Source organism: Cebus imitator, unplaced genomic scaffold (genome assembly GCF_001604975.1).
Source record: "Cebus imitator isolate Cc_AM_T3 unplaced genomic scaffold, Cebus_imitator-1.0 Scaffold122, whole genome shotgun sequence".
NCBI classification, from domain to species: Eukaryota; Metazoa; Chordata; class Mammalia; order Primates; family Cebidae; genus Cebus; species Cebus imitator.
In genome coordinates this window covers 2,454,737-2,481,615 of record NW_016107437.1, presented here as the reverse complement: position 1 = coordinate 2,481,615, position 26,879 = coordinate 2,454,737, and the positions used below count along the sequence as shown (strand labels likewise).

Genomic DNA, 26,879 nt, shown 5'->3' with positions numbered 1-26,879 from the left:
GAGTCACCGCGCCCATCGAGGGATAGAGTTTTCTTACTCTGTATGTGACGCTTTAAAAGGCATTGAAAAAACAAGGGACTGACAAGCAAGGCTGGCTTGGAGATTGCTTTATTTTCTTGGGAGTTTGTGTCTAACTTTTGAGTCTTTGGAGCAGACATTGAGTTTAACAGTTCTCGGTGAGTGGAATGGGTTCTAGGATCGCTTCGTTTTCTTGGGTAATTTCATTCATTGCCACTATACCCACTTATGGGGGAAATCTTTTTCCAACTGTCTGCCTGCTTTGAGACTCTTCTGGGTACTGACTAATACAGATTAGAAATATTCCGTACTTTATGTCCCCACACCTAAAACTGACTTTTTAACTCAGTTAAATTTTAGCAAAGGAATCCTTGTATATTTTGTGGGAGATGCTTTTGTTTCCACTGTGATTTTTTTCCTTTCTTTTCTTTTTTTTTTTTTTTTTTGAGACAGTCTCTCACTCTTTTGCCCAGGCTGGAGTGCACAATCATGGCTCACTGCAGCCGCAGCATCAGCCTCCCCAGACTCAGTTGATCCTCTCACCTCAGCCCCTCAAGGACCTGGGACTACAGGCATGCAACACCACACCTGGCAGGTTTTTGTATTTTTTGTAGAGACATGGTTTTGCCGTGTTTCTCTGGCTGATCCGGAACTCCTGGGCTCAAGTAATCCTCCCACCTCGGTCTCCCAAAGTGCTGTGGTTATAGGCATGAGCCACTTATGACTTAAAATTTTAAGTCTTGTAAATAAGAACTAAGGCCAAAAAAGGTCCTCCCAGCACTTGAGGTTAGATTCAGAAGTATAATTTCTTATTAAATAATTCAACAACCATTTGAAGATCTGCTATGTGATATAGCTGCAATGATGAATGTACCTCATTCCTTGCTATCAGCAGGAGCCACTAGCCAGTGTAGCCAAGAAATAGAATTGCTCACAATGAGAATTTGGTGATGGGTCTGTGACAGCCCTCCTTAGGTGGATATAGGAAGATGGCTCAGTGGAGATGGGCACTGAGAGTGGGAGGCTCAGCCTCCAGGTAAATGTGGAAGAAACTACATACAGAGTGGAAGATTAATGGGGCGGGGGAAAGCAACAGGGATTTCCACTTGTGTTTTGGCATCTAGAAGCTCAGAGCCAGTTTTAGTGTTCACTTAGATATATTTTGATTCCTTGATCCCAGGTATTTGAAAAATTATACCTTCACTTTCTAATTATTTAGTGATATTTTCTACCCTTTTAAAGTTGTCATCTTTTAGAGTATGGGTGTGGGTGTTGATCCAATTTCTCAAAGTTTGTTTTTTTTCCATATTTGGAAGTTGATAAGACTCCTAGATAAAGAACCAGAAGCATTACAATTTTAGAAAAAAAATTCTTAGGGATCGCACAATAATGTCATAAACTTATAGTCAGACAACTCCATGCAGTCAAGCCCAGTTCTGGTTTGTCCTTGGCCACCTTTTATATATACTTGAATCTGATAAGCTGACACTTGACTGAGCACTTCTTTGAGTCAGGGACTTGACCTGAATGATAGTCTTCACTATCACCCTTTGAAGTAGGAGCTGTTAATTATTCCCGTTTTACATATCAGAAACTGAAGCTTTAAGGAGGTTAACTTAATCAAGGTTAATGTAGTAGGCAGGGCTAGAAGGGCTCTCTAAAAAGCTCCACTTCTTACTGACCAGAACCTATGAATATGTTATATACATGGCAAGGAGGAATTAAGGAAGCCAGTGGAATTAGATTGCTAATCAGCTGACACTGAGATTATCCTGTGTGATTGAGGTGGGCTCAGTGTAATCAGAAGGATTCTTTTTTTTTTTTTTTTTTTTTTTTTTTTTTTTGAGACGGAGTTTCGCTCTTGTTACCCAGGCTGGAGTGCAATGGCGCGATCTCGGCTCACCGCAACCTCCGCCTCCTAGGTTCAGGCAATTCTCCTGCCTCAGCCTCCTGAGTAGCTGGGATTACAGGCACGCACCACCATGCCCAGCTAATTTTTTGTATTTTTAGTAGAGACGGGGTTTCACCGTGTTGACCAGGATGGTCTCGATCTCTTGACCTCGTGATCCACCCGCCTCGGCCTCCCAAAGTGCTGGGATTACAGACTTGAGCCACCGCGCCCGGCCAGAAGGATTCTTAAGAATGAAAATTGGAAGCAAAATAACAGAGTGTAATGTGAGATGGACAGTCAAGCTGTCACTGGCTTTGAAGGAGGAAAGAGCCAACAAACCAAGGAATGTGGGTGACCTCTGGAGATGGAAAAGTTAAGGAAATGGATTCTTCCCTAGAGCCTCCTGAAGGAGCATGACTTGGTAGTAGGCCAGTGTTGATTTCAGCCCCGTGAGACTCATTTTGGACTTTTGACGTGCAGAACTTTAAAATACGTTTGTGTCTGCTGTTACTTGTTACAGCAGCAACAGGAAGCCAGTACAGTCACATGCCAGTAAATACAGGAGGTGAAGTGAGAACCCTCCTGCAGAGATGTCTCACTCTAGTCCTACTCTGTTTTCTCTGCAGCTCCTCTGCTCTACTGAGGTACAGCAGGTGATAATGATGTGGTGATTCCCTCTTGGCTTTGCCTGTAATACTGCTTTAAATGTAATACGTTTCCCTGGCTAATGTTTGCCTTCCTAATTTTTTAAGACCTTTCGGAAGTTCTGTGGATTGATAACTCTTGACTGTCTATCATGATGTCTGGCATACTGGATGTCCTGTGATTTTCATAACCCCAGCTTCTTTCTTGGAGCTCCTGTTGCACTAATAGACAAATAGGCTGTTTCTCCTGCTTACCAGCCTGTCTTGGTTTCTAGTTTTCCCTGGGCTTCAGTGTTATCTTCCTAACAAGAAGAACAGATAGGCAGGGGCCAATGAATTATCTATTTGACAGGATCTCACTCTGTTATCCAGGCTAGAGTGCAGTGGCACAGTCATGGCTCATTGCAGCCTCAAACTCCCCAGGCTCAGGTGATCTTCGTATATGCTCATGCCATCACACTCAGCTAATTTTTGTAGGTTTTGCTATGTTGCCTAGGCTGATCTTGAATTCCTGGGCTCAAGCAGTCCATCCACCTTGGCCTCCCAAAATGCTGGGATTACAGGCGTGAGCCACTGTGCCTAGCCCTGAAGTCATTTTAATAGCAAATATCCTGGTGTAATCATGGCCCAGCCTCGATTTTTCACTGGCCTTGAGGTTTCAGGTTCCCCATCTGTAAAATTAGGGAGCTTTGCTCTAGTTATCTGTAAGGGGCATTTCATCTTGAAAATGCAACGGCCCTTGGCCTATTTTTGTAGGCCTGGGAGCTAAGAATGTTTTTTAAAAATGTAAAAAACATTTTTAAAGCATTGTTTGGTGGGGAAAAAGAGAAAATGTGACAGAGACCTCATCTACCTGACTCCTGTGTTAGACCTTAAGAATAGCCTGAAATGGGGTGGAGGAGGTTTCTCATTGGATATATTTAGCTTGCAAAGTTTTTCGTTTCCCTGAGGATTATTAAAAAAAAAAAAAAAAAAAAGAATTTAAGGGAAGTGCATACAAGGGAAGTATTTTAATTGTTCATTTTATTTTTTTCTTTTGAGATGGAGTCTTGCTCTCTCACTAAAGCTAGAGTGCAGTGGCACAATCTTGCTTACTGCAGTCTCCACCTCCCAGGTTCAAGTGATTCTCCTGCCTCAGCCTCCTGAGAAGCTGGGATTACAGGTGCCCACCACCACGCCTCGTGAACTTTTGTACTTTTAGTCGAGACGGGATTTCACTGTGGTGGCCAGGCTGGTCTCAAACTCCTGACCTCAAATGATCTACCCACCGTGGCCTCCCAAAGTGCTAAGATTACAGGCATGAGCCACTGCGCCTGACCTAAATTGGTCATTTTAATATTGCGTTTTAGACTTACTAAATGAGAACAGCTGGTGTGAGGATGTTTATTTTACTGTCAGGTTAAGTATATGTAACAATGCATATTTATTGCTATAGTTTACTTTCTCTAAAATAATGTATTTGTAACTACATTTCTCTTCCCTTCCTACCTAGCTCACACACAAAAATAATCACAGCTTATAAGTTACTGTTTAGTAGTATCTTGGCAAGCACCACAGCGTATCTGTGATGTCCAAATGCCAGATTTTTTTTTCTAGATAATTGCTTTGTGCTTTATATTGAGAATTTTAAAAGTATGCAAATCTCACTGTCACATTTGTAGGGGGAAAGTGCAAGTAATGATAGTTTTGAAAACAAGCATTTCTGTAGTGTTACATTTCTTCGAAGGTTTTTCATTTTGATGGACAGTTTATTGAAATGTATACAATCACCATCCAGTAAATGGTTATGAAGAATCTGAAAAGTGAATCTTTATGTAAATATTAACATTAGAGGGGTTGTTTTTAATCCCTTTTTGTATAATCCTAGTCTCCTTTTTCTGACTTATTTAAAACCTTGGAAAGAAGAGTAGAAAAGTAGAAGTTAAAAATGACAGAGAGACTAAAACGAGAATTGTTTCCCAACAACTATCCCACAATAGTGATATCCCTGTATCCCAGTGATACAGGGATATCACTATTTCCCAATTTAAAGAAATGAGAAAAATTTCCCCATGGAGTAAATGCCTTCTTAGCCATGCTGATTAAATGCCGTGTGACTTAATCCAGTGGCATTTTGTTTTGAAGTATATGTTGGTTTGTTAGCAGTTACCTTTATGAGCATTTTTTTTTTGACCCGATACTCCATTTTGTTCCATGATCCCTTAGAGATGAGCTCATTCGGAAGGAAGTCTCCATGATAGCAGGTGACCTTCCCCAGTGTAAGGAATTCCACATTGTTCAGACCTGGTGTTTCTGCCTGTTCTTTCAGTGTATACTTGGGTATTTTACTATACCTTAGGTCTGTGAGAGAGAATTAATTTCAGAAGCTCAGGCTAGAGTTACAGGTCTAGACCCTCCCTTTTTCCTTTTTGAAGAAGAGGAGACGTGTACTTAGAGATCATTATTCTTTACTGTTGGAGGGATTTTCATGAAAAAATATAAGAAACATTGTCTCGCCGGGCGCGGTGGCTCAAGCCTGTAATCCCAGCACTTTGGGAGGCCGAGGTGGGTGGATCACAAGGTCAAGAGATCAAGACCATCCTGGTCAACATGGTGAAACCCCGTCTCTACTAAAACTACAAAAAATTAGCTGGGCATGGTGGCGCGTGCCTGTAGTCCCAGCTACTCAGGAGGCTGAGGCAGGAGAATTGCCTGAACCCAGGAGGCGGAGGTTGCGGTGAGCCGAGATCGCGCCATTGCACTCCAGCCTGGGTAACGAGAGCGAAACTCCGTCTCAAAAAAAAAAAAAAAAAAAGAAACATTGTCTCATGTGACCTTACCAGATATTATTAAGACTTTCTGGCTCCTGGATTTATCATCTCAGCCTAATTTTCTTCCTGAGGTAAATGAGTCTTGCTTTTTCATCATTACCATGCTGGCATAATCCAATGGAAATATAATATGAACAACATAGCTAATTAAAAATTTTCTTTTAATTTTGTTTTTGAGACAGGGTCTCACATTGCTGTTCGGGCTGGAGTGTAGTGGTGTGATTATAACTCACTGCAGCCTTGACCTCCTGGGCTCAAGCAGTCCTCCCACGTCAGCCTCCTGAGTACTGAGGACTATAGGCATACATCATCATGTTCAGCTTATTTAAAAAAATTGTTTGGAAATAAGGTCTCACTCTGTTGCCCAGGCTAGTCTTGGGCAACAACTCCTGGCCTCAAGTGATCCTCCTGCCTCAGCCTTCTCAAGGGTGTTGGGATTATAGATGTGAGCTACCATGCCTAGCCTAATTTAAAATTTTCTAGTAGCTCTGCTAAAAATTAAAAAGAAACAAATGAGGCTGGGCACAGTGGCTCAGGCCTGTAATCCAGCACTTTGGGAGGCTGAGGCAGGTAGATCACTTGAGGTCAGGAGTTTGAGACCAGCCTGGCCAACATGGGGAAACTCTGTCTCTACTAAAAATACAAAATTAGCTGGGCATGGTGGCGCATGCCTATAATCCCAGCTACTTGGAAGGCTGAAGCAGGAGAATTGCTTGAACCTGGGAGGCAGAGGTTGCAGTGAGCCAAGATTGGGCCACTTTAACCTAGGCGACAAAGCTAGACTCTGTCTTAAAAAAAAAAAAAAAAAAAAAAATGGAGTAGGGGGAGAAACAAGTGAAATTAATATTTAGCCCAGTGTATCCAAATTATTTCAACATATAATCAGTATAATAATGATGGAGATATTTTACATTATTTTTTTTTTCCACCTTCCATGTTCAAGCGAATCTCCTGCCTCAGCCTCCAGAGTAGCTGGAACTACAGGTGCCTGCTACCACACCTGGCTAATTTTTAGTAGAGCTGGGGTTTTACCAGGTTGGGCAGATTGGTCTCAAACTCCTGACCTCAAGTGATCCACCCGCCTCAACCTCCCAAAGTGCTGGGATTACAGGCATGAGCGACCGTGTCTGGCTCTAGACTGACATTTTAATATTTAAAATTAAATTTAAGTCAAATGATACTAAACTAAATAAAATAGAGTTGTCCCTTGGCATAGATTGAGGATTAATTCTAGGATCCTCAAATGTACCAGAATTTGCATACCAGGTTCCACAGTTGGCCCTTCAGAATCTGCATGTATGAAAATTGGTTCCCCATAGAGATGGGCTTTACATTCTACAAATACTTATTTTGGATCTATGTTTGGTTGAAAAAAATCTGTATTCAAATCCATGTTGTTCAAGGGTCAGCTGTAGTTTTATACTAAAACATTGCTAAAAACCAGAAAGCGTTTATGCAAACTAGAGAGTAGAGTGAGCCAGATGAATGTGAGTAGAAACCAGATGGAGTTTCGGGTCTTTCAGGCACCCTTGGTAGCTGCCATGAGGTGAATGGTGACAGTAGTGCACAAAAGGCACAAGAAGAGCAGGTGAAGCTATACCTGGGGAGGGTGTGGGAAGCAAGGGGGGAACATTCTCTTAGGGGCAGAGAAGAATTCCAGCCTCACAAGAGATGGCCAGGAGGAAACCTGCTTGCTTGCCAAAAGTAGGCAAGATTTCATGGGTCAAAGCACAAGACAATTTCAGCTCAAAGCACAGCAAACAGTATTAGCATCAGCATAATAGAGCTGGTTCTCTAGCCAGTGTCCAAGGGAGGGAGATGTGCTGTGATGAGCCTAGATGGTGCCTTTGTGCACAGCTCTGTAGCCGACGATCTCAGGGCCCCGGACTCAGCACCCTCTGTAGCAAGCAGCAAAGGAGCACCCTCTCTCCCTGAGGAGTGAGGGGCACCAAAAGTCATGCTGTGGTCACCTTGACCTTTTTGGCCACCTGTGTGAGCAGCTGCAGAAACTGCTTAGTAACTAATTCTTTTACCCAGATGTTCCTTCAAGATCTTATTACATCATGCAGTGGCCATTGACACCAGTTGTCACTTGTTTGACAGAGATCTTGAAGTGGCCAATCACCAGACTAATGGAGAATTTTTTTTTTTTTTTAATTGAATGGGATACTGCAACTTGGAGACCTTTTTGGGTGGAGGTGAGGAGAGTATGAGTTTTAGTTTATTGTTAATTATCTGACAAATTCCACATTCTTAATTAAAATATTGAAACTTCATTACTTTTAGGACAAAAGAATTCATCTTATAAATGACAAAGACTTCTATTGTAGAAAGCCCTGGAGCTCTGCTTATCAGAGAATGCTCTGGATAAGGAAATGAGAGAATGCTGTTTTCTTGTGTCATCTCTATGCTATAAACTTCCTCTGCTAATCCAGGCATTCTTTTTTCACGTGAGACTGCAAATTTAAGCCGCTTCTTCCAGCAAGATTTCCACCATATGCTGGAACTTAAATAGAAGTGTGATTTTTGTAAATTTCTCTATGTGTGAAAAATAAAGTTTTGAAATTGTAATATGTTTGAGCATGTTAGAATCTGTTCTGTCTGGGCAGACTGTCTGTTCTTATTAATGCAATTACACAGGTTTTTTTGAATGGCCCCTTTTAACCTTTGGATGAGGCTGTCACTCCTCTGCTTTAATAAATAGTGATGGTGACTTTGGCAGGCTATCAAATGAATTTCCTTACAGGCTACTTTTCCTTCTCTTTTATCTGTGACTGTCCACCAAGATCATCTGTTTCTGGAGAGGGGTATTTTGGTCCTGCTAATTCACATCCTCTCTTTGGTCCGATTCTTCTAACAGCTTTGGGATCTGGACTTTTATGTCATGCCCTTTTTTTTTTTTTTTTTTTTTTTTTTTTTTTTTGAGACGGAGTTTCGCTCTCGTTACCCAGGCTGGAGTGCAATGGCGCGATCTCGGCTCACCGCAACCTCCGCCTCCCGGGTTCAGGCAATTCTCCTGCCTCAGCCTCCTGAGTAGCTGGGATTACAGGCACGCGCCACCATGCCCAGCTAATTTTTTGTAGCTTTAGTAGAGACGGGGTTTCACCATGTTGACCAGGATGGTCTCGATCTCTTGACCTCGTGATCCACCCGCCTCGGCCTCCCAAAGTTATGTCATGCCCTTTAAACAAAATTTTAAAAATTTCTCAAGTAATTCTATACTTAGAGAAAAGTTGCAAAAATAGAACAGGGAGCTCTGTAATTACCTCCTTTCAGCCAGTTCCCCCCATTGTTAACATCTTACGTAACCAGTTGTTAGGTGTTTTGTACAAACTAAGAAATTAATATTAGAGCTAGGCAGGGTGGCTCACATCTGTAATCCCAGCATTTTGGGAGGCTGAGGCCAGGTGCATTACCTTAGGTCAGGAGTTCAAGACCAGCCTGGCCACCATGATGAAATCTTGTCTCTACTAAAAATACAAAAAAGTTAGCCAGATATGATGGTGCACGCCTGTAGTCACAGCTACTCGGGTTGCTGAGGCAGGAGAATCGCTTGAGGGTGAGCCGAGATTGCGCCACTGCACTCCAGCCTGGGCAACGGAGCGAGACTCCGACTCAAAAAAAACCAAAAGAAATTAATTAACTTTGGTACAGTCCTATTCACCAAACTGCAGACCTCATTTGGATTGTCTCGGTGTTTCCACGAGTGTCTTTTTGTTTCAGGATCCGCCTGGGATCCCATATCACACCAAGTTGGTTTTTTCTGTTTCCTCCAGCCTATGACAAAGCCTCTGTCTTTCCTCGTACTTTGTATATAACCTTGACACTTCTGAAGAATACTTCTCAGGTATTTTGTAGAAAAATCACTCAGTTTCATCTGTTTTCTTGTGATTGTTGCCTTTTGACAACAATGCCATAGAAATAGGTCCTTTTCAGCACTTCTTATCAAGGGGTTCATACAGTGTCAGGATCATCTGAGGTCAGGAGTTTGAGACCAGCCTGCCAACATGGTGAAACCCCATCTCTACTAAAAATAAAAAAATTGGCCAGGCATGGTGATAGGCGCCTGTTATGTGTCATCTCCCACCGGTGATGTTAACTTTGATCACTTGGTTAAAGTTGTGTTTGCTGGGTTTCTCCACTGAAAAGTTAGTATCTTTTCCTTTGTAATTAATAAATAAATTCCTTGGGGAAAGATCATTTGAGACTATGTAAATATATCCTCAAACTTTTGTCCACTAATTTTAGCCTCCATCAGTGGATCTCGCCTGCAGCAATTACTCTGGTATTCAAATGGTTATTTTCTATTTCCTTCATTCTTTTTTCATTATTAGTGGAATTCTCCTGTAAGAAGAGCTGACTGTTCTCATTAATATCATTATGGAGCCACGGGTATTTACCTTATTCTTTGTACTGTCATTGTTTATTTTGTTGCTCACATTGTTCCAACTTTGGCTACTAGGAGGGCTTCGGCTTGGCTCCTGGGTCCTTTGGACAAACCCTCATCTTATGAGCACCATTTCCTTTTTTTTGAGATGGAATTTCGCTCTTGTTGCCCAGGCTGGAGGGTAGTGACAAAATCTTGGCTCGCTGCAACCTCCGTCTCCCAGATTCAAGCGATTCTTTTTTCTCAGGCTCCTAAATAGCTAGAATTACAGGCGCCCACCACCATGCCTGGCTAATTTTTGTATTTTTAGTAGAGATGGGGTTTCACCATGTTGGGCAGGCAGGTCTCAAACTCCTGACCTCAGGTGATCTGCCTGTCTGAGCTTCCCAAAGTGCTGGGATTACAGGCGTGAGCCACCTTGCCCGGCCCACTTTTTTACTTCTGATACAAGATAATTCAGGCTTATCTTGTACTTTCTTCGCCCCAGCTCTGGAATCAACCTCTTCTCCAAGGGTCCTGGTTTCTTTTACTAGAGAATGGCATTAGAAACCAAGATCTATGTGCTAGGTATGCTTTTTGGTATCAGGACGTCATTCTAGGTCTTCTCAGCGGGTAGATCTAGGAAGTGTATTTATACCCACACATATGCTCATGTTTGTATTTCTGTATCCATTCTGTGTGTGTGTCTGTCTGTCTGTCTGTGTGTATCAAAAGCTGTAAGATTATACTGATTCTCTCTGATTTCAGTTTAACATCACAGGGTTTATTTTTGCCTTCCTTTGTTAATATATAAATTCTTTGTCCAACAGTGAGAGTCCTGGCTATAATTATCTATAATGTATTTACTATGAAGAAGTAAGTTAGTAGTTGCAGAATTGCTAACTTATGCCTCTTTAAGAAACGCTACCTAGATTTACAGTACTTATGTACAATTATTTTTGCCTTGAGTTTTTCAGCATTGTCAAGATACTGTTTTCCAGTTATTAGGTTAGTTCTCTCTTCCCATCTCCTTCACTGTGGTGTTACCTGTTTGCAATAGTTAGGGTTATTTGTACGTGCTGTATTCCACATTGGGATTGTCCCGTCTCACTTGGTTTTAATTACTTGTTTAATTTTGGAGTATGTGAAGGGTATGTGAAACATCACTCTGGCACTAGGAGTTAGATACTGAAAGGCCTACTCAGTGCCAGGCCTCTCAGCCCTGCTTTCCCATTCCCCTTGTCCTTTTCCCCAGCCACCCAGAAGTAACCAGACTGTTTAATTTCTGGCTTATTTGTCCTGTATTTGTTTTGTTTTGTGCCATTTTAAACTCACCAGGTTGGTATAAAAAATTATTGACCCTGGCAGTAGGGACATATTGACTCTTACCTCATCCTTGTCGGCCACTCCTTACCTGAGGGAGAGAGGACCACACCGCTGAAAGAGGGGGGCTCGTGGGATGAAACTAGAAACTTTATCGGTTTATCACCTCAATATTTTTATATCTTAGCTACTTGTATATAATTTGGTAACATTTGATGTTTAACTGATTTTTTTTCAAAAAATTGTTTATTGTTTTGGAGACAGAGTCTCTCTCTGTCACTCAGGCTGTAGTACAGTGGCACCATCTCAGGATCTCAGCTCATGATAACCTCTACCTCCCAGGTTCAAGTGATTTTTGTGCATCAGCCTCCCGAGTAGCTGGGATTACAGGTGTCTGCCACAACACACCTGACTAATTTTTGTGTTTTTAGTGGAGACAGCGTTTCACCATGTTGGCCAGGCTGGTCTCAGACTTCTCAGCTCAGGCAGTCCACGCACCTTGGCCTCCCAAAGTACTAAGACTAAGGGCATGGGCCACTGTGCCTGGCCTAAAGTTTAACTGATGTTTTATTTAGCATGTGCTAATAAAGCAAAAAGGGGATAGGACAGAATGTACCTTGTTCTATAGTATCTTATTCACCCTCCTTTAACACTAAATACTTTATAATCACACAAATATTGTGATATACTCCATGAAAAAAATGAAAGTTTCACATATAAGGTCCCTGTTGATGTTTGTTCCCCAACATCAAACCACTGTTATTATCCTTTTAGATTCTTTATACATTTCTAAACATACGTACCTGTAGGAAAAAAAATACACATACACACAAACTGTTTTATAAGTGTGAGTTTTTTTCTTTTTCTTTCTTTCATTAATATGAAAGGTCTACTCTAACTTCTTCGGCTTCTGTTTGTGGTGTGTAGTCCTGCCTCATTGTTCTTAACATTTGCAGAGTGTTTCTTGGTGAATATCCTTGCCTGTGACTCCTGACACACATGTGGATGCTCAGCAGTGGAAATCCTGGCTGTGTCCATTCTTTATCTAGTCACTGCAGCAGCTGCTCTCCTGAGTGGCTGTGCCATTTTGCCTTTTTCCCCCAGCATCACAGCAGAATACTCATTTCTCTACTATTGGTCAATACTTGATATTTTCTATGTCTTAAATTCTGGGCAATTTGAGGGTTAAAAGTAGTATTTTGTTTTAATTTGCTTTCTTTTAAGATAATGAGGTTGAGTTTATTTCCTGTAATTATTAGCCATCTATACACATTTCCTTTTCTGTGATTTGCCCATTTTAACAGTTTTCCTTTTTTTGTTGATTTGTATCAGTCTTTGTATATGCTAGATTTGTTCATTTAGTCAGTGTTTTTTGATCTGTTACTATACACCCTGGCACTTCTGTAGGTGCTGGGAGACCAGCATGAAGCAAAGTCTCTAATTTCACAGAAATTACAGTCAGAAGAGGAAACTGGGCCAGGCATGGTGGCTCATACTTGGCGATTTATGAGGCGGAGGTGGTCAGATCACTTGAGGTCAGGAGTTTGAGACCAGCCTGGCCAACAGGGTGAACTCTCGTCTCTGTTAAAATACAAAAACTAAGGCTGGACGTGGTGGCTCATGCCTGTAATCCCAGCACTTTGGGAGGCCAAGGCAGGTGGATCATGAGGTCAGGAGTTCATGACCAGACTGACCAACATGGTGAAACCCCATCTCTACCAAAAAATACAAAAATTACCTGGGCATGGTGGCTCGTGCCTGTAACCCCAGCTACTTGGGAGGCTGAGGTAGGAGAATTGCTTCAACTGGGACCCAGGAGGCAGAGGTTGCAGTAAGTCGAGACCATGCTACTGCTCTCTAGCCTTGTCTACAGAGCGAGATTCCATCTCAAAATATATGTATATATATAATATATATATATAAACCAGCTGGGTGTGATGGTGCATGCCTGTAATCACAGCTACTCGGGAGGCTGAGGCAGGAGAATCGCTTGAGCCCAGGAGACAGAGGTTGTAGTGAGTCAAGATCATACCACTGCACTCCAGCCTGGGCCTCAGAGCAAGACTCTGTCTCTAAAAATCAAAAAAAGAGGACGTTGGACCAAAGAAATCCAAATAAAATAATGAGATTATGCAGATATTAAGAAGTGCTATAAAAAACAGGGTGAGATTTTTTAGGTGAGAATGAGATTATGCAGATGTTAAGAAGTGCTATAAAAAATGGTGAGATTTTTTAGGTGAGAATGAGATTATGCAGATATTAAGAAGTGCTATAAAAAAAAGAGAGTACCTGAGTGGTTTGGGAGCCCAGTTTGCCTTTGTAGACCCTGTCTCCTAAGTATTTGCTGTTAGGTGGGGTGGTCAAAGAAGGCTTCTCAGAGAAAGTAGGAAGCCAGCCACAGGAAGTGTTGTAAAGAGAACAGCATGTGCCTCGGCCTGTGATCGAGGGGGACAGGCCAGACCATCATAAGATGGATATAGGGGACTCCTCAGCACAGGTGACTGTCAGAGAGTTTACCTAGAGACATCCTCTCAGGAGCTGGCTTGACATCCCAGGGGCTGAGGTCTGTTTCAGGAGGAGAGGTTCGTCACCTCCTCTTTCTTCCCCCTCAAGGCTAGGTTACCAGAAGGAGCTTTGCTCCAGGGGTATGTGCATCAAGACTTGATCGTTGGGTTTTGTGGTTGTTTTAAGGCATAGGCCTTTTCTTTAATAAAGGAAAATTTTCTGTTTCAGATTACCTAGGAACAGTACGATTTGGGGTTATCACAAATAAACATCTTGCGAAACTGGTATCCTTAGTACACTCTGGAAGTGTGTATTTACATAGACATTTCAACACATCACTTGTAAGTATTTTGAAATCACGTTTATGTTAGTGCAGTGGTTCTTAACCTTGTTTAGGTCACGGACTCCTTTGAGAATTGGCTATAATCTATGGGCACTCTCTAGAAAAGCGCACATGATTTTATATTTGAATGGAGAGTTCTTACGGCCCCACCCTAGAGCCCAGGCCCCAGGTTAAGAACCCATGCATTAGAAGGGCTCTTGAATTTAATGTATAGAAATTCTTTATTTATAGTCTTAGATTTTGGTACAGACTTGCAAATTTTTCTTCTTGGATAAAATTGCAGAGTTATTCTCTTGGAGCCCATGTTCTCAGAGGCTAAGCTTCCACTGAGTGATGTTCTCTGTTTATTCCTTTTATGAAGAGTAGTCATGTGACATGCTTTTCTCCTTAGCTGATGTAATGGATTTTTGAAGTTCTTATGAAGTCACAGTGAGAAGTTAATGGCTTCTTATCCCAGAGAGCCTTGGTTTTCCATTGCCACCTTTGTTCCCTGATTTCATTTGCTTTCTTGTGGAACAGCCTGAACTCAGCTGTTACTGAGCTTGACCTGTGTCCTGCTCAGTCCTGTGCTTCTACTCTTGATTGCTGCTTCCTCAGTCACATCACTGAGTTTACTTTCCTGAAGTATTCTGTCTGTCTCACGTCCTTGTCAGTAACTTAAAGGTCGTATACAGATCAATTTCCCTGCACCCAGTGTACCCAGCCTTTAAAACCTGTGCCCCCCCCCTTGGCACAGTGTATAAGTCTTGTGCCTTCGGAGGGGCTGTTGGGCCCATTCCAGGAGTGCCCCCTTGCTCACCACTCACCCTGGCTTCTGCATGTCTCTCAGAGCCCAGATGTTGTGCTTTACTTCTATCAGTTTATATTCCAAAGGTCAATGTATTTTTGTGTTTTCCAGATAGAAATGTTTGAGGTAGTTCGAGTACAGTTTTTCAAACTCCCATCATCTCACCTTGACAGTCACTGCGGTGGTTGTTTCTCTGCTGCCCACCTGTGCTCCTTGTGCTGCTGCTTAAGCTGCTTTGACATCATCTGCTTTTGCTATCTGTCATTCTCCTACATCCTTCATTTTTAGCATGTTACACAGCCTACATATATTTATTTATAGTAAAGGGTACTGAGAAAGAAATTTAAAATAGATGAGGGAAAAAAGATAGGGCTATGAGATGAGCTAGAAAATATATCAGGTTTACTGCTTCAGTTTGGTAGAATTTCTTTCATCAAATGCAATAATATTGGGATACACCATTATTTTTAAAAACACAAGCAGTGGGCATCTTTGTTATGAGTCAGTTTAAATCTTCATTTTGAGGAGTTTTAAATACCCCATTTCGGAAAACCCTCTGAAGCATCCTTTTGGTAGTTCTGTTTGAAGCCAGTGATTTATATTGTTAGAATTCAAAAATAATTGTATATTCACATACATTGGTTGTTTATAGCAAAACAAAGCAAAAAATTTTAAGTGTCTCTTTTATTTTTTTGTACACATAAAATGTGATCCATGGCCTTGTGCAAGTTTAGGTCATTTGTTGATTGACTGAGACAAGTGTTGAGTTCCTGCTCTGTGCCTGGTGTTTACCTAGTCATGGAGGACACAGGTGAACAGAACAGACAGCCTGTGCCTCACAGAGACTCCGATCTGCCCTTGTGGGGCAGCATTTAAAAGACTAAAGTAAAAATCTAAATGATCCTTGACTCTGTAATTTCTCTTCGCTTAGATATGTCTTGGTCCTTTTATAAATACCCAGTGATGTTTAATACCTGTCCTTGGACAGAGTGATAGAGGTTGTTATTGCCAGCAGCCGGCAGGGAGAATGATTTGTTGATAGGTGGTTGTGTGTCATGGCAGAAAGATGAATCATACGATATGGAAGTCACCTCCTGCAACCACTTTGATTTTTTCGCCACTTGTGAGGAATGCTGTCTCTGGAGAAGAGGGTGTTAGCTGCACAGCAGGGGCAGGTCCCACTCCGAGCCTGGGTTTTCTCACCTGCATTGGTGGGGTTGGAACAGCGCCGCTGTGCCTGGAGCCTGCCCTCCCTCACTTAGGTCTCCTTTATCCTCTGTGCCTTTGTCTTTCACAGGTCTTCCCCAGGGAGGTCCTGAACTACACAGCTGAGAACATCTGTAAGTGGGCCTTAGAAAACCGGGAGACACTCTTTCGGTGGCTGCGGCCACATGGAGGCAAGAGTCTCCTGCTGAATAATGAGCTGAAGAAAGGACCAGCGCTTTTTCTATTCATACCTTTTAATCCCCTGGCCGAAAGTCATCCTTTAATAGACGAGGTAAGAACCGTGGTGTTGAGTACCTCTTAAGAAGTAGGAAAGCCTCATCTACCTGGCCCCCCTCATCCTGCACACATTTACTCTGGCAGCTGATGGCCACCAGCAGGGGCAGCTGCGGTCTGAGCATTGCTCTTTTTCCCTCCAGATGGGCAGGAGAGAGCTCGTATCTAGGACAGGGACTGGCGCAGCGTCTCTGGACATATTTATTGACAGCTGTTGGGGTCTGGAGTGAGTAGGAGGAGGCAGGGAAGCCATACTGTGCCCCTTTAGGGAAGGACGAAATGCCCTCTTCTGATGTGACTGCTGTTGAGCTTCCTGTTTAGGGGGTGAAATAGGGAGTGGCAGGAACACAGGCCAAGTTTAGTGTGGCCTAGGAGATGCCATTGTCTTGGGGGTCCACAGAGATCAGGAGCAGCAGCGGTGACATTGGGACACCTTGTTTCTCTGAACCTTCCCTGTTGTGCAGAAGCCAGACTGCCTTTCAGAGGCAGCACCATCGGAGCCTGCTGTTCTTGCATGTCTTCGGCTTCATCTGGTGCGCATGTTCTGGGTGAGAGTTTATTTTCTACACGGAGCATTTGGAGGCACTTTGAGACAGCAGGCACAGTAGCAGAGTGAGCCTGGGGGGGTGAAATTGCATTTACTGAGGGTTTTATTTTTTTCTCTCCCTCAAGGATCCCTTAATTAGCCAAAACCAATTGTGGCCAGCCAGTGTACCACTGGCTAGCTAAGCAGACGCTGCCTGTCCTTGAGCCCCTCAGCGCTGGCCTGGCCACCTGCCTGGAAGGAAGGGGAGGCAGGACTTCGCGCCCAGCTGGATATCTCCCTGTGCTGTTGTGGAGGTCTTTTTGCTAAAGTTATAAGTCCCTCTGGGGAGTATTCTGAATGAATCCTGCTCTTTGGTTTAGAGGAAGAAAGAGGAGAGAAATAGATTTGTTTTTTTCCCTTCTAATTAGGGAGGACTCAAAGTAATAGAACATTATTTCTGAATGAATGCTGCTCTTTGGGTTAGAGGAAGAAAGAAGAGAGAAGTAAATAGCTTTGTTTCTTCCACACTAATTAGGGAGGACTCAATAAAACTATTTCTTTAGAAAATTTTCACTACATGGATATTTTGTAAACTGAGACACCGTTTCAAATGACTAGGCCTTTACTGTATCTAATATTAAGAGCCTTAAAGCTCGTTGTAGGAAAGGAAGGGTTTTCAGCCAATGTGGTATGGCTGTGGTTGTGGATTTGGAAGGTTCTCTCCTGTCTGGTTTGAGTGTGTCAGGGTCCTCTGGGAGTGGTGTTTTGTGGCAGGAGCCCAGAGCCTCTGCCCAGAGGGTTGTGGTTTGATCTAGGCATTTGGTGGGAAGACTCTTTCTTTGCCACCTTTGTTTCCTGAATGACTGTCCCTCCAGCAACCCGCAACTCCTCCACCTATCAACATTCCTCCTTTTTATCATGGTTTTGCCTGTGGCCCCTTTCCTTGGGGCTCCTAGTATCTATGTGAGATGGGTGCATTCCCTTAACCTCAGCGTGTGGGTAAGATGACTCAACACCAGGCAGTATCTCACAGTATTATGAATTACTCAGGCAAGCAAAGTGCCTGTCCTGCACATTTCCCTCTTTGTTTCAGGTTGGTCTGGCAAATGTTTGCTGAGCACTCTGCTGGGAAGCTCCAGAGTAGAAAGGATAGATGGGACGCCATCGCATCAGTCTTGTCCTGTGGTCTTAGAAGTGTCTCCAGTACAGGGAGTGAAAGTCTGCCTGTAATTCAAAGTAGAGGACTATCACGCGCTAGGCCCAGGGTCAGGAGGAACTGGAGGAGAGGGGGTGCCATCTCAGAAAGCAGGGGCCTGGGCAGGGGAGTGGTTAGCAGAGGCTTTGGATGGGGGAAGTATTCGAGACAGACTTGTAGGGGCAGCCAGAATCTTGGTGGGTTGAGAAAAACTTACCAGAAGGAGCAGCCTGAGCAGAGGCATGAGGGAGGAGAGTTGCTGCAGGCCTAGGTGTTAGGAAGGAGTCTGGGTTTTGTGGTCTGCAGGAAGGGGTAATTGGAGAGATCCTGAAAAAGCCTTTGGAGGAGAGAGCCTTGAGCACTTCTCTGAGGATTTCAACATTAATCATAGTCATAACGTCGTCATTGTCTTTTTGTTTGTTTGTTTGTTAGGGTCTTCTTTTGCTGCCCAGGTTGGAGTGCAGTGGCACGATCTCAGCTTACCTCCTCCTGAGCTCAAGTGATCCTCACGTGTCAGCCTTCTGAATAGCTGGGACTACAAGTGCATGCCTGTACGTCTGGCTAATTTTTGAATTTTTCTGTAGAGATGGGGTTTTATCATGTTGTCCAGGCTGGTTTCAAAAGCTCTGGGCTCAAGCGTCTGCCTTCCTTGGCCTCCCAAAGTGTTGGGATTACAGGCATGAGCCACTGCACCCGGCCACACAAGTCTTAGTGACAGCGAAGAGATGTGGCCAGAGCTGTGTGTTACCATTACTAAAGTTTTTCTGACAGCAGGGTTCCAGAAAACTGAGAAGTAGTAAGAACTCAAACATGGGTGGTAGAGGTGGAGGATGGAAAGTAGGGTCTAGGATCAGGGAAACTGTGACACAGTGACTAGAGATGAAGAAGCCATTGGGCATTCGGGTAAGGTGGGAAGGATGAATGTTGTACTTATATAAGGTGCTGTAAATTCATTAGTTTGTTGAACGTGAAAGAGTTAGGTGCCTTTATTTTTCCATTACCACCTTAGGCCTAATATTGGGCAGAAAGTTGAGGATGCTTGCATTGTTGAGAAGAGGGAGGTCATCTTAGAGTGAAGGGAATAGAGTTGGGGGCATGCCAAGCACAGACGTCTGGTTGGACAGCTGTGCTGTGGTACATGTAGGATACCAGGGGGTAGTGACTGTATGGTGGCCACAGCAAGCCCAGACTGGGTAGCTGCTCCTATACACATGCATACCTGCATGTGCATCCATACATGCACCTGTGTGTACACACACACAAAAGCATACATCCTGACACCAGCATAAAGCCACTGACACCCTAGTGTGTCTAGACAGTTCTAGAGAGGTTATAAGACATCTCAGTGTGTATTGCACAATTTGTTAACCAAAGGAAATGCTTACCTAAGCTAGCAAAGAGTCTTCATGACTTGTTTTCTATTTTAAAAGCGTTTGAGGCATTCACATTGTCTGAATCTGGTAAGCAAAGGCATGGTTATCATGTTCAGACTTACAGATTTCCCTGATTAAAGAAAATAGAAGGAAACATCTACTGTGTGAACAGTTAAAGTTATTTGCCAAGATTTCCTTAATTATTCACATGTAATTAAGTGACAGTAAGTGATACACATAATGTGACATAACTTGAGTTGTGTTTTCAAAATTGCATGTTACGTAAAAGGAATAGAAACATAAATACCACTTCATAAGAGAAAAATGATAACACCTAGCTCTATAAGAGCATTGCTGGCGAGCACAGTGGCTCATGCCTGTAATCCCAACACTTTCAGAGGCTGAGGCGGGTGGATCACATCACCTGAGGACAGGAGTTCAAGACCAGCCTGGCTAACATACAAAAATTTGCTGAGCATGGTGGCGTGCACCTGTAGTCCCAACTTCTAGGGAAGCTGAGGCAGGAGAATCACTTGAACCTGGGAGGCGGAGGTTGCAGTGAGCCAAGATCGTGCCACTGCACTCTAGCCTGTGCAACAGGAGCAAAACTCCGTCCCAAAAAAAAGTATTGCTGGTTGGCTCACACTTGTATTCCCAGCACTTTTGGAGGCCGAGGCAGGAGGATCACCTGAGGCCAGGAGTTCAAGACCAGCCTGGCCAACATGGTGAAACCCTGTCTCTACTAAAAATACAAAAAATTAGCTAGGTAAAATAAAAATAGAAAAAATTAGTTGGGCCTGGTGATGCATCCCTGTAATCCCAGCTATTTGAAAGGCTAAGGCAAGAGAGAATTGCTTGAACCCGTAAGACAGAGGTTGCAGCTGAGACCAGGCCATTACCCTCCTGCCTGGGTGACAAGAGCAAAACTATGTCTTAAAAAAAAAAGCATTGCTGTAGACAAAATACTTTCTTCAATTAAAAATATTCTTTACATGGCTGCTTTGTTTATGAGATACTAAAGATAAGAGAGATGAAGAAATATTTTTCTAGAAATTTTCTTCTCTATAATGTAATTAATAATCTACTTGGATTTCTGTAAAAGATTACAGTAAATCTTGAAGCCTTACGGAGGTTTTTGGGGGAGTGGGTGGGAGTAATTGTCTATTACTGTGTCTTTGAATATAAAGCAGTACCAGGTTAGGGTCAGAGGGCATCCAGGCTCTTCACAGATTATATAGGCTTGACCTTGTTAGTACAGCATGCTGTCAGAGCCTCAACCAAAAACGGCTGAGATGTTTTTGTGCGGGGAAATACAATTTCAAGCACTGGCCTGTCATCTAAAGTGACTTCTTTTCTTCACCCAGTAGCTCTCTGATGGGTTATAGTGACTTTTTTATGCCAGTTAGTTTACAAGTTTTATGTAATATTTAGAGAGTTTAGAGAGTTAATTTAAAACATATATATATTTGTACAGGAAAATAAATTGTTTATTTGTTGAAACAATTTATTTTCCTGTACAAATATGTTTGTTTTGAATTAACTCTAAATTTTACATACAACTGTTTTTTAATTTTTATGTACATATTTTTATAAAACTGTTTTTTTAATTGGAAATGCACTCATTAAATTGTTTTACACAAACGCGCGTGCGCGCGCGTGCACACACACACACACACACACACACACTTTAACAAAACAAAATCCTGAGTGACACCACCCTATAACTAACCGTGGTGAGATTTGCTTCAAGTTGACACACTTTTCTGTTTTAGAGAGTAAATGCCTTTGGATTATAACTTACTTGTCTTTCTCAAGAAACTAGAATGAGAGGTGAGTAATAAAAGATTCATTTTGGAAGTGGAAGAGTCTTGGAATAAAATGTAAATCCAAATTGCCAATATGGCCTGAGAGTAAAGTGGCAAATCTTACCAAGAAAGGGGAATGTGTCCATTACCCTGAGCTGCCACTCATTCATCAGAGGTTTACTGAACATTTGTTATGTGCCTGGCCCTGTGCTAGGCCCCAGGGATGGCAGGATGAATCAAATGTGGTTTCTGCCTGTGAGGATCCATAAGCTTGTGGGGAAGAGGGATGTCTCAGCAGGAGCTTGTGAGACCGTAGAAGGGGCCTCAGGGACACTGGAGGCACAGAAACTAGCTGGGAGTAGGGTTAGCTTCTCTAAAGCCTCTGCCCTGGTGCTGGACCTTGGGAACAGATGGAGGAGTTGGTGTCCCCTGCCAGGCCTCCGTAAAGGTGTGGCATTGCAGGAGGGCCTGGTCTGTTCTGAAGTGGATTGGGTGAGACTGGAACACCAAACGGGCCAAATTGTGTAGAGGTTTTATCTAACAGGCAACATACCATTTGGCCCAGGAGTGTCATGCCTGGGGTAGTATTTTTAAAAATATAGTAATCACCTCCCCTGCACCCTCCTCTACCCCACTGCATGTTCTTGGTGGTATGTTCCAAGACCCCCAGTGAATGCCCGAAACCACAGATGGTACTGAACCCTGTATATACTACACATGAATTTCACTTTTCTTCATAATTTTATGAGTAGAAGATTCGTTCTTACGGAAGATTTTAGCAATCTTACCATTTTGTTTTCTTACTGAGACTTTAGCCATTTTACTTAAAGGAGCATTTTGGCTTCTCTTTGGCATATCTGAATTGCCAGCATCACTACCCTTGCACTTTGGGGGCCCTTGTAATAAATAAAGGGTCAGTTGAACACAAGCACTGCGATACTGAGACAGTTGATCTGATAGCTGAGTTGGCTACTAAGAAACAGGCTGGTAGCATCCACAGCAGTGGACATGCTGGACAAAGGGATGGCTCGCAATTTTTGTAATGGCAAAAATTTCATCACACTACGCAGAGCAATGTGTAGTTTAAAACTTAAGACGTGTTTACTTCTGTAATTTTCCATTTAATAGTTTTGAACCAGAGTTGACCATGGGTAACTGAAACTGCAGAAAGTGAAATGTGGCTAAGGGGGTGCTAATTCCTCGGTCGTCCCCCAGCCTCTCACCAACTCTGCCCGGTATTTCAGATCACCGAAGTGGCCTTGGAGTACAACAACTGTCGTGGGGACCAGGTGGTGGAGCGTCTGCTTCAGCACCTGCGGCGGGTGGACGCTCCAATGCTGGAGTCCCTGGCCCTGGACCCGCCGGCTCATCTGCCAGACCCACCGCTGATCACAGCATCCCCTTGCTGCAACACTGTGGTGCTGCCCCAGTGGCACTCCTTCTCCAGGACCCACAACGTCTGTGAACTCTGTGTCAACCAGACCGCCGTGGGTATGAAGCCGAGCTCGGTCAGCATGCCACAGTGCAGCTTTTTTGAAATGGCAGCAGCTTTGGATTCTTTCTACCTCAAGGAGCAGACCTTTTATCATGTGGCATCAGACAGCATAGAATGCAGCAATTTTTTAACTTCCTATAGCCCCTTCAGCTACTACACTGCATGTTGCAGGACCATAAGCAGGGGTGTGGCAGGCTTCACTGATTCTGAACTTGAAGCCCCTACCATTGCATTTTCTTCCCTTGAGAAGAAATGTGAGGTTGATGCCCCAAGCTCTGTTCCTCACATTGAGGAGAACAGGTATCTCTTTCCAGAAGTAGACGTGACTAGCACAAACTTCACAGGCCTGAGCTGCAGAACCAACAAGACTCTCAACATCTACCTTTTGGATTCAAATTTGTTTTGGTTATATGCGGAGAGACTGGGTGCTCCAAGCTCCACTCAGGTGAAAGAATTTGCCGCAATTGTTGACATGAAAGAAGAGTCTCACTACATTTTGGATCCAAAGCAAGCATTGATGAAGCTCACCCTAGGTACTGTAGGCAGTTTGTTTCTTCAAGCATTGTACGTTTTGTTTGGTGTCATATGGGTAAATTTTATTGATGGCTCTCATTACATTTAATTGTGGAGTGATACAGCTCTGTAGCTCATTTTAAGCCTTGAGACTACCATCGGCCATAATTTTCAAGAAGTTAATTTTGTCTATTAAATGGAACAGAAACATCCTCACTCTAAATTTTGGATAAGTTTGTTGTTTATCCCATGGGGGTTAAAGTCCCACTTTCTGAATTGGCGATTAGACATTTCACATGTCTAAGGTAGAAGAAGCTGGAGGGAGTGGGGACTTAGGGACTGGAACCGGCAGGGAGGTGGAGAGCCCTTCTGGTGGGGCGTCCTGGGGGCTGATGACATTGAGCCTTGACAGCAGAGCTGCCTTGCCTCCCTTTTTATCTCACAGGTTAAAATGTCTAAGGATCAAGGCCACAAGACCTAATTTGTTCTGCTGCTGTTTTATAACGTGCGGAGGAATACTGCTAGGACCTGGGGATGCCTAGATTGTATCAAGTGTAAAGTGCAGTAAACAAGCGTCAGTTGCAAACCAGCAAAAGCAAAACCCACTTTTTGAGGAGTAAAGCTCTGTGATGAGAAAGCATCCAGGGCTTGCCCCAGGCTTGGCAGCAACATTAGGCTGAACCACACTGGCCTGTTCTCAGGGCTTTGCTGACACCCTTGACTACACGCAATGAAGTGAGAATTCAAAAGCCGGGTTAGTTCAGCCTCACTGGAAACGTGAGGGAGGGTCAGTGTATGCCAAATGGAGAAAGGAGGAATTTCGTAGGGAAGGAAACCTGTAAGTTTTATAAAGTATGAAATCAACAGTAAGACTCAGAGTTTCTACATGCAAGTTTTTTTAGCCATCCTCTTTCAAATCCAGGTGAAGCTTGTTTCTTAGATTAGACATTTGTGAAAAGGCTTTATGTAAATGCTGATTTTTCTACATCAAATTATATTTTATAAATTCAAGAGTTCCTCAGTGTTTAAAAGAACCCTGTGACCAGTCACTTTTTGAAGGGCATAATCTAATGATAATACAGATTACTGCCAATTCATGTTTTCTAAAGTTATTTTGATGTGTTTTCTTAAAATGAAACAAGATTTTTTTTTTTTTTTTTAATGGGAAACAGACTCCAGAGAAATGGGGTCAGTGCTCCCACAAGCATGTATTTTTGAGGTAATGTATTAGATTTTCCTGAATTCTGTTCAGTAATGCTCAAGTGTTTAATGACCTCATAATATGTTCACTTTGAATTTAAGGGTAATTGAAAGAAGCCTTTTTTAGATTTCTTTCCATCTCTGTATCTCCTCTGAAATGTTTGGCCTCGCTGTTCTTTGTCCTGTAGTTGGTGACAGAATTTTTAGGGAGCTTGTAAAAAAACATCTACTGTGTGTCGTTGTTGGTTTAGAGAGTTAACTCATAAATTAGCTATCTCTATGGCAGTTTCAGAATTTAGGCTTTATTCAGATTAGGAAATAATTCTTAGTTTCATGTTTCAAAAACATAGCCAGCTAAGTGCTATTTAGATGCTGATCGTGAATTCTCTTTAGTATTCACATGACATTCTTCACTTCCTCCTCCATCCTGCACTGCATTGATTGGGACCTCAAAATGGAGGGAGTTAGAAGAAAGAAAAAGAACTGAAACTCTAGCTGAGTGCAGTGCCGTACACCTGTAGTCCCAGCTACTCTGGAGGCCAAGGTAGGAGGATCGCTTGAGCCCAGGAGTTCAAGGCTACAGTGAGCTATTAATGCAGCACTGTACTCCAGCCTGGGTGACAGAGTGAGACCCTGTCTCTTAAAAAAAAGAAAAAAAGAGGAAGAAAAGAAAAGTGAAATTCAAATTACTGTTGCTTCCGATGAAGCAAAGGACTCTGAAGACGGCAGAATTTGTGGGAAGGATAAAACTGTTGGTTCAAGTTAGGTTTTTGATTATTTATAGGTTTTATTTATGTATTTTTTCAGTACCTATAATTTTTTCTTAACCTTTAAAAAAAAGCTTGAAGAACTTTAATAAAGGAAACAAAAAAACCATAGCTCGTCTTCAAATTAATGAGCATTTAAACACATTCCACAGTACTGTAGCTTGTGTAATTGCTACATTTGTAGTTAAGCTTAAAGGTCTCCTTATTGTAGAGTGAAGTTTCTTGAAAAGATCGTGGCTTGTTGATGATTTATATAGTCTCACCAGGTGTCTATTTGTGGAGCAGTCCTTTTAAAAAAAGAATAGTCTATGAATATTAGAACATCTAACCCTGCATAGTGTTTTGTTATCTGAATTACTGTGTCTGCTGAGCTAATACTACCGGAGCTAAACCTGATGCCACCTCGGCAGCTTTGTTTGGGGTTTTGCTGATAGGTGAAATGTTAAAAATGTGAGCCTATGAAGTCATTTGAGTTTTTAAAATTTGGAGTTTAAAAGTAGGCCAGCTATTTTCCTTGTACCTAGAGAAGAGTTGATCTCATTTTCTCTTTATTTTTAGAGTCTTTTATTCAAAACTTCAGCATTCTGTACAGTCCCTTGAAAAGGCATCTCATTGGAAGTGATTCTGCCCAGTTCCCATCTCAGCATTTAATCACTGAAGTGACAACTGATACCTTTTGGGAAGTAGTCCTTCAAAAACAGGTATGTGGTCACGAGAGGCAAAAGTCAAGCCATCTTATCCCCTTTAAAAAGATAATTTCCAAAGCTGCAGCTATTGGGTGAGCAGATGTTTTTGATGTATAGAAGAAGAGCTACATGACGGTTCGATTTCAGACCATGAATGAATTACATTGGTCTTAAATTTCAGAAAAGTGCTCAAGAAAACACAGAATTAGAAGGACCTAAAGATGAAAATTTTCACTACAATATTTACATAGGTAGCATTTACCGAGTGCCTGCCGGATTCTAAGCATTGAGGAAGAGCTCATTTCCTGGTGTAAGTAACAGCTGTCTTCCCCTTCCCACAGGACGTTCTCCTGCTCTATTATGCCCCATGGTGCGGTTTCTGCCCATCCCTCAACCACGTCTTCATCCAGCTAGCTCGTAACCTGCCCATGGACACATTCACTGTAGCAAGGTGAGCAGGCCTGTTGTGCAGTACTTTGGGCTGTGTGCCTATTTTCACTCATCTTTGCAGCTTAGCCATATGGTGTGCGAAGGTCTGCCCATTTTCCATTAACCTTTGGTATGACTTGGCTGGATTTAATTGTCAGGTTGAAGCTGTGAGCAAAGCCTCATTGAAACTGAGCTTTTCCTCATGAATTCTGAGTGTTCCTTCCATGATGTTGATGTTTAGCCCCGATTAGATTTGTAGGTGGCCAAGTGCAGTTCTGTGGGGCGAGCCCTGACCTGGTTTTCAGGATGGCCCCTTGGAATACCATGGGACGGTTGCCCCAGGCAATGCCAGTGGGCCCTGGGATCTTGAGCAGATCTCTCCACCAGCCCTGGTTTTCCTCATTTTCGAAATTAAGAGGAAGGATCTGTGGATATCCACGTTCTAGTATTGTGATTCCATGGGTACTGTATGTGGGCTTTTGAGTAAACAAAATTCTTAAAAATAATTTTTTGAAAAAGAAACCTCAAATACAGAGTTTTTAGATGGGGTATAAGCAGTTTTGGATGGGGAAAATTGTTTACATTTAGCCCCCTACCCCTGAAAAACCCTCCAGATAGATAAAAAAAAAAAAAAAAAAATTGCAGGATTTGCTGGTTCCTCTGAGAGATGGAAACTTTCCAAAGTGGAAGCAGTTGAAAAAAT

At 42.7% G+C, this 26,879-nt stretch overlaps 1 protein-coding gene across 6 annotated transcripts in view; it reads left to right on the top strand.

The window, feature by feature from the left end:
* TXNDC11 (thioredoxin domain containing 11) overlaps positions 1–26,879 on the top strand; it is a 71,238-nt gene that overhangs the window by 30,989 nt on the left and 13,370 nt on the right. For 4 of the 6 annotated variants that reach the window (XM_037742520.1, XM_017539988.1, XM_017539989.2 and 1 more), the window contains 5 exons: positions 13,786–13,898; positions 15,985–16,185; positions 22,331–23,114; positions 25,620–25,762; positions 26,089–26,198. In XM_037742520.1, coding sequence (XP_037598448.1) covers positions 13,786–13,898; positions 15,985–16,185; positions 22,331–23,114; positions 25,620–25,762; positions 26,089–26,198 — 1,351 coding nt within the window. The remainder of the gene's footprint in view (positions 1–13,785; positions 13,899–15,984; positions 16,186–22,330; positions 23,115–25,619; positions 25,763–26,088; positions 26,199–26,879) is intronic. The other 2 variants (XM_017539991.2, XM_017539990.2) reach the window with 1 other exon arrangement.